The 7,986-nt window shown below is 43.5% G+C and overlaps 1 protein-coding gene across 1 annotated transcript; it reads left to right on the top strand.

Annotated features, from left to right (window-relative positions):
- Window positions 1-4,883: 4,883 nt before the first annotated feature.
- LOC149131322 (uncharacterized) lies at window positions 4,884-5,654 on the top strand. The gene has a single exon (XM_089340721.1). It carries the CDS (start codon window positions 4,884-4,886, stop codon window positions 5,652-5,654), a length of 771 nt encoding a protein of 256 aa, XP_089196847.1.
- Window positions 5,655-7,986: the final 2,332 nt, after the last annotated feature.

The following is a 7,986-nucleotide window of genomic DNA, read 5'->3' as shown; positions in this document are numbered from 1 at the left end:
CTTGTTTGATCGAGTGTGTTGTATAGGATTGGAACAAGCAGTTGGATTATTATGTCACGTATGTCTATGAGTTTTCGTTGGTAGTTCATTGATATAACCAATTCTTCCTGGCCTGTATTCTTTATCTGAGTGAATTCTCAAACCGTGATGTTGTGGTGGTATACAATGTGTATCACAGTTGGAGGAATTACCACTGTTGTGTATGCCTGCTTCTTGTATATATTGATTTTTTTTATGGACCCTAGCGAGAGCAGCATTATAATAAGTTGCATATGATTCGAAAATCTTATTATTAGCGGACAATCTACATATTCTTGTTGAAATATTCTTAACTAGTTCCCGTATAATCGAGTGTGGATGGTTGAATGCTATGATCATTTGGCTTATGAAAAGGTTCAAATAATCCAGCATCAAGACAGAAGGTAGCGTCAAGAAAATTCACACTACAATACTTACCCATAATGATATTTAGTCCTAAATTTTTGAAAAGTCTAAAGAAATTTTTCCTATGCCTTTCTAACTGTACTTTACTACTTCTGTCTAGAAAATATAAAGCGTCATCCCTATATAGACCTCCTGTTACTTCCGGAAAGGAAGACTGGATTAATGAAAGTATATATATTCCGACTAGGTCACTGTCGGAATATATATTTGATATGAGCCCATGCCATATCAAATGCATCCTCCCTATCTAATCTACTCCATAATCTACCATTAGAATCTACTAAAGTGGCTCGTGCGGCAAGTATAATATCTATTTCGCGTCAGGACAAATCGGAATTTTTCGTGCTAAAAATTAGGGCTTGATTAAGAACGATCGGATTAATAGTGGCATAATAGCTCTATATCTAGTTACAAGAATTTACTATTCATACTAATTTCTAGAAGCTTAAACCATCCCACCACCTCTTGTGTATCGGACGAGAGGGCTAATCTAATTTTAGACTTAAGGACGGGTATTACCCTATCAATGATTTTTCTTTTATTGATAATGCCTATGTAGTGAAACCTCTCTCTCGGGCATTCAATCATAAATGATAACGAAGTTGCTAACATCTAGCCTTCGGCTACCTTGGACCCTTCTGTCCACCATCCTGATTAGTTCTTATTTGCGCAGCAATTGTCCCCATGTTCTGCTTGCTAATGGGGCATTACGTCCAATCGTGGCTTTAAGATAAAGTCACGTGAGAGAGTTTTTCTGGGTTTCCGGTGAGCCCTTTTTCACCTATAAATAAGCCCGATCCAACGACGGTAGTCGTCTTCGATTCCAGATCTCTCACAGATCTGGTCGCTGACCACACATACAGAACACAGCTACAGCCAGTTCCAGCGTCGACGTCTTCACCACCTATGTACTGTCTACCACAATGTTGTGCGCCAGCAACCCCACCACCAGGTACCCACCAATATCAACACACTCGGTTTTATATCGACACTGTTTGAGTGGATTGTTTCCACCACGAGCAACAGTTAGAACTAACCAGCGAGAATATTCCGTATCAGGTAAACGGTCACAGCATTCGACGCTCAACACACATATTGTGATACCACAGCTCTGATACTTGGCGACAACTTCCTGCGTATGAACATTCTAACTCCTTGTGTAACTCTAATACGAACTGGTATTTCTCTATCTCAGTGTTTGAGACTTGTAGTCTATGTTGCAGACACTCTTTCTATGTTCTGTGTTCCTCTCATTCACATGCACACTTGTACTCTCACATATTGTACACACACTATTGCTTATACGACTGTCCGTCATTCACATTGTTGTATACATTCTCTTGTACACGAAGGCCTGACTTATCTACTGTGTTATTTATATATGTCGCATGCACGCACACAGACACAAACAGTTTCACTATGTTAATAAACTTACTCTCATTATATATCTAACGGTTGTGTTTCTCCTAAGTTCTTTTACTGGCACTATGGCTCGTATCTCTCACGACGAGCCTTCTATCTTATATATCTTGTTTTGTGTTCGACCGTGCGACATGGTTAAAAGGAGCCTTTTCCGTCTACGTCGCCATCTCCTTTGGTTCGCACGGTAGAATTATTACAAGCTGGTGACCACGACGTGATTCTGTTCATGCAGTTTCTCTTTAATGGCGATTTTAGTGCCAGCTTTAAGACCAACCGTTTTTTCAGTTCTTTCACTACAATTACTTTTCTGTGTCGTCTGTTTTGCCTTCGACACAAAGACTGGTGTGAGGCTATTGTAGTGAAACCTCTCTCTCGGGCATTCAATCATAAATGATAACGAAGCTGCTAACATCTATATCGGATTTAGAAGGACAAATCAATCTGAGGGGTCTGTAAGAAAGTTAGGTTTATGGTCTTTAAGCATAATCCGGGGTTTTTGAGGGACGTAGGGTTCGGTTCTATCATCTATGGCTAGATGTCTGACGATTTGTAGCCCTGTATTGTTAATTCCTTTTAATACGTCGTTACTAGTGCGTCTATATTTGCTGCGTAATTCCTTTCTAATCATAGACTTATATAGATCAATATCAACAACGTAAACGCTACTTGTTTTGTCCGCCGGTACAAGCATCCCCGGAGCCTTCTTGAAGTCAACAAGTAATTTTCTGTTGATGTATATTACACCTTCTAGGGTACTTCCTGAACTTCACGTTCTTAACTATACTATATAATTCTTCTTCAAATCTGGTTAGGTATTGGTTAGTCGGTGGGTTCCTTCTGGATTTGAATACTTTTCTCAGGTTTGTCGTTTGGTTTAAGATTCTTGTCGAAAAAGAAAGCTTTCCACCGCATTCTACGTACAAATTGGTTCGTTTTCTCCAAAAGATCGCGTATATAATTCTTTCTACTGGGTGTAGGTATGTAACGGTAATGATATGGGCGTTGGTTGCCAGTGTAACGGTTTGTAAGATGAACGAAGAACAGTGATCGAAGTTGTAAAGAAATATTTACCGTTACTTGATATAATGCCATGCCTCGACGGGCAGGTGTGTGATATAATATAAGTGGAAGGGCATACGAAATAAAGGAATTTAACTTCTTGTATAGTTGGTGTTTGTGTTCTCGTCATTGTGTAGCAGTAACCTACAGATAGAGATGGAGTAAAGTTCTAGAGAAAAGAAAGTGAGCTAGTGAGAGTGAGAGTGGCGGGACGAAACAACTGCTTCGTTGGTGAGTTACCATAGTTGTCCCTCTGTACCTTTTCCTTCAGAGACGGTATTTTGTTCAGCCGGTCAGCCAGACACAGTTCTCACTAACTGACTTTGGCTTACGGAAATCTTGTTTTTATAACTATCCAAGACTAGTCAGAAGGAGAGACATATTGTTGAGAACAATAAATTTCGTTGGCGGTCTGCTATCTCAATTCTAACTTTTGGTGACCTAGAAGAGGTTAGAAGGGTCAAGTAGCAAAGATATTATTCTACTTAGTGAAAGCATCTGGCAAATGTAACTGCTGTCACTCAAATTACCGTGAGAAAAGTGCTGTTGAACTGTTAGGTGAAATTTGGCTATCGAGGATCGAATCCACGCCATGCCTGCAAGAAGCCTTTCCAGGTATGTCCTTTAGTGAAACATCCAGTATAATTTTATCCATCATCTTGGTACGCTACTGTATAGCACCTTCCTCCCGGAAATCGGAAATTGGTTGTGATTAAAGGATAATAAAACGAATGGTTTACACCTGGTAGCTTATTGGTAAAGCACGATCACTTTCACAGTGATCATTAGGTATATGGCAAATGAAAGGCGGAAGAGAATCTATTATTAATCACGACAATTGTTTCGACACATCTAGCATCGATTCCTCATGAGTGAGACGCTCAATAACTTGGTTCAGGAGCATCAGGTGGTGCAGTTGTATCTGGTCGGGTGATAAATAAATACAACTCGTTAAAATAACTTCCGTAATGTAACTCCCGTTTTGTAGAAAGAAAAGCAGCCAGATGGAGGAAATATCTTCATTTATATAGAAGGTCAAAAATGAAATCACAGATGGTAAAAAGAGAAACGAATACGCAATCCGGCAAGAAAAGTATAAAAAATAACCGTTAACAGAAATGGATGTATAAACGCCCTCAGGCAAGCTGCATGGCGCGAGTCCACTCATACAAGAATCCGCAAAAATGTGAGCATACGTACGCGTGAGGTTTGGTGCACTCATGATCACAAAGCGAGTTAGCTATTTACTCGGTTTGTAAGAATGGAGGGGTTAAAATTAAATTCAAGTCATCGTTATCTTAAAGTAAATTAAATTAAGTTAACTGTAACACAAATTTCATTCCCACTGCATTGTGCGAAAGTACATTTATATGCATGTAGGCATCTCGAAAGTCGTTGAGAAATTCTATTAATGATCTTCTCGTTAGTCCGCAGAAAAGACAGAGATTGTTCGGAGCAGAGACTGTGAAAGGGACTCTGTTTTACCAGGTAGCTACAAAGTGTAAACCATTCGTTTTATTATCCATTATATATATATATATATATATATATATATATATATATATATATATATATATACATACACACACACACACACACACACACACACACACACACACACACACACACATGTATTTACAGGAGAAGAGTGACATTAATAGACCAGAGCAACGTACAGTCCTCCTCTGCAAAGAACTTTCCCGCTTCAACATCGACGTGGCAGCCTTGAGCGAGATTAGGCTTCCCGGAGAAGGCAGCATCAGAGAAGCTGACTCCAAATACACCATCTTTTGGAAGGGGTAGAATCCTAATGAACCATGGAGTTGGCCTTCCCATCAAAACCAACACAGACTAATCCCAACTGCTGTCAGTGAGCGCCTGATGACAGTTCAGATCCCACTCATTCGGGACACATTCCTTATGCCGATCTGTGTATGCCCCTACCTTCACATTTGAAGATGACGTCAAGACTTCGTTCTATAACCTGCTGGACCGCACCACCCCGCGTATGGCAAACTCGTCGCGAGGACTTTAACAGCAGAGTCGGCAGTGACCATTGTCTGTGGAATGGCGTTCTTGGTCATCACGGCATTGGGAAATGCAAGGCCGATGACCAGCTCCTCCTGGGCCTTTGTGTCGAGCACGAACTCGTCATCACCAACTCCCTATTTCGTCTCCCTACTCGACGAAAAACGACCTGGAAACACCCACGGTCTAAATACTGGCACATTCTCGGCTACGTTCTGACAAGATCCAGGGACAGACGAGATGTACACATCACCCGCTCCATGCCTGGCGCAGATGACTGCTGGACGGATCACCGCCTTCTTATTTCTCGCCTTGACATCAAGATCCGCTGCCCACTAAAGCGGGTCTCAGCAAACATCCCTTGCCAACGCTTCGACTGTGCCAAACTCCGGAACTCACAGGCATCCCAAACCTTCAGGAAATCCATTGAGAGACACCTAATGGACCTCCCAGAGTCAACCTCCATTGAGGGTCGCTGGACCAACCTTCGTGAAGCCATGACCGCTGCCGCCGAGGAGACGATCGGCTTTGCCCGGGAGAAGAACCAAGACTGGTTTGATGAGAATGATGAAACCATCTCCCGTCTGATCGAAGCCAAACTCCGGACGCGCCTAGCCCTCGAGAACCATGCCACTGCGGAAAACAAACGAAAACACGAACAAGAATCAGCGGAATGCCAGCGAGGAATTCGAGAAGCTTAGAATATCTGCTGGCAGAGGAGATGCAAAACTATGCGGATCAACAAGACTTGCGCAGCCTTTATGCAGTAACCACAAGCTCATCTTCGGCCCCATAAGGTCATCAGTGGGCGGCCTGAAGAAGGCAGTTGGCTCTACGATAACCGACACCCAGGGAATCCTTGATCGCTGGAAATTCCATTTCGAGTACCTGCTTAACGACCACTTACGCACCCCTGACAATCTCCTCCAAAACACCCCACAGCTCCCCTTCCGCCATTGGATGTCCCTGCTGCTCTCACGCCATGAGTTCAACAAGGCACTTGCGCGCATGAAGCCAGGAAAAGCTCCAGGACCAGACAATATCTTGTTTGAGTATTTCACGCACGGAGGTCCTGAGCTGAGAAACCATCTGATGCTCCTTATCCTTAAGATCTGGGAAAGCAAGACCCCCACCTCCCGAACGACTTCCGCGATGCAACTATCATCACTATCTACAAGAAGGGAGACCGAGAGGATTGCAACAATTATCGAGACATCTCACTCCTGAGTATTGCAAGTAAGATCTTCACCTGTATCCTACTCAGACGCCTCCTCATCCTCGCGGAAGACGTCCTCTCTGAGTCCCAGTGTGGCTTTCGACCCTTTCGAGGCATAATCAACATGATCTTTTGTGCCCGTCAACTCTAGGAGAAGTGTCAGGAACAACAACAACCTACAATGTTCATCTTCTGGGATTTAAAGAAAGCCTTTGACAAGGTCCCCCGTCCTGCAATGTGGGCCGTCCTTGTCCGGTTTGGATGTCCGGAGGACTTCATTGCCCTGGTCCGCTCCCTTCACAACGGCATGGTGGGTAGGGTATGCCATCAAAATGCCCTCACAGACCCGTTTCCCATCATTGGGGTTTTTAAGCAGGGATGCGTCCTGGCACCAACCTGTTTCTCTTTGTATATGGCCGCCATATTCAACGAAATCCCACTAAACTCGCGTTCCATCAACATGCGCTATCGCTTGGATGGCGGACTCTTCGATCTCACACGTCTCCATGCAAAGACAAGGACCTCCGCCATCTCAATCCGTGAGAAACAGTATGCCGACGACAATGCCACTCCGAGCCGGACCGCTATGGCCTACAATAGACGGCCGATCTTTACAACGCGGCTTGCGAACACTTCGAGACGAAGGTAAACACATTAAAGACAAAGTCACTGATCCAACTTGCACCAAGCCAGAACAGTCCACCCCCAAACATTAGCATCAGCGGCCAACCCCTAGAAGAAGTTGAACACCACGTGTGAAAAGGACTTGGAGACCCGGATTGGGGCGGCAGACTCAGCCAACATGTATTCATCACGCGCTGACCATCCAGACAAAGATTTGTGCTATTGTCCTATCAACTCTAATCTACGCTTGTGAGACTTGGACGTTGTACCACCGTGACTTCAAGCACCTTGAATGCTTCCAGCAATCGAAGCTGTGACAGATCCTCAACATACAATGGGAAGATCACGTTACCAACAACGAGGTTCTTCGCTGCGCCTCACTACCAAGTGTCGAAGCCACCATTCTTCGCCATCGTCTCCGCTGGGCAGGTTACGTCCAGCGTATGGAGCACTCTCGTCTCCCAAGGATCATGCTCTAGGGAGAACTTGCAATCGGAACAAGACCCAGAGGAGGTCTGAAATTCCGTTTTAAAGACCAGCTCAAACAGACCTTGGCTGAAGCTAATATCCAGCCATCCTCATGGGAACAGATTGCCATAGGTAGCCTGGGTGACTGCTATCTGCAATGGAGCCAGCTCCTTCGAGAAGAACAGACAACAAAATGAGGAGGAAAAACGCAGAAGAAAGGAGCGTCTTCAAGATCCTCGACCTGCACCGACCATCCCGAGCGAGTTCTGCCCATAACTCTTTCACCGCTGATTTGGACTCCAAAGTCACTTTCGGCACAAACATCAGCCGAGGAGACTGGATGGAAACTGACGAATCCAATACTCGGATACGAGCTGGAGCCCATTATATATACATATATGCATATATATATACACGAAAACACTTGTCCTCAACAAAATTTCACCTTCCAATTATAACTAAAGTCGTATTATCAAATTTCGTTAGCAGCTATTGTGATTATATGAAAATTATCGAAAAATTAATGAAGCAACTATTTTACTTCATTACACACTTAACTGAAAAGCTGCACTCTGTGCGGAACTCATTGGGCTTATGGCACAAAACTAAAAAGCGCGAATAGCAGAACTATAATATGTCTATAATGACTATATGCCCCGCTAGTGTTTCAGCAGACGTTAAGGATAGATGAAAATTAATACTGTAGTGCAATCAATCTATTGATC

The sequence above is a fragment of the Octopus bimaculoides genome, chromosome 23 (genome assembly GCF_046866305.1).
Source record: "Octopus bimaculoides isolate indiv1 chromosome 23, ASM4686630v1, whole genome shotgun sequence".
In the NCBI taxonomy this organism is placed as follows: Eukaryota; Metazoa; Mollusca; class Cephalopoda; order Octopoda; family Octopodidae; genus Octopus; species Octopus bimaculoides.
Note: the sequence above shows the minus strand (reverse complement) of the source record. Positions and strands in the feature narration are given on the sequence as shown.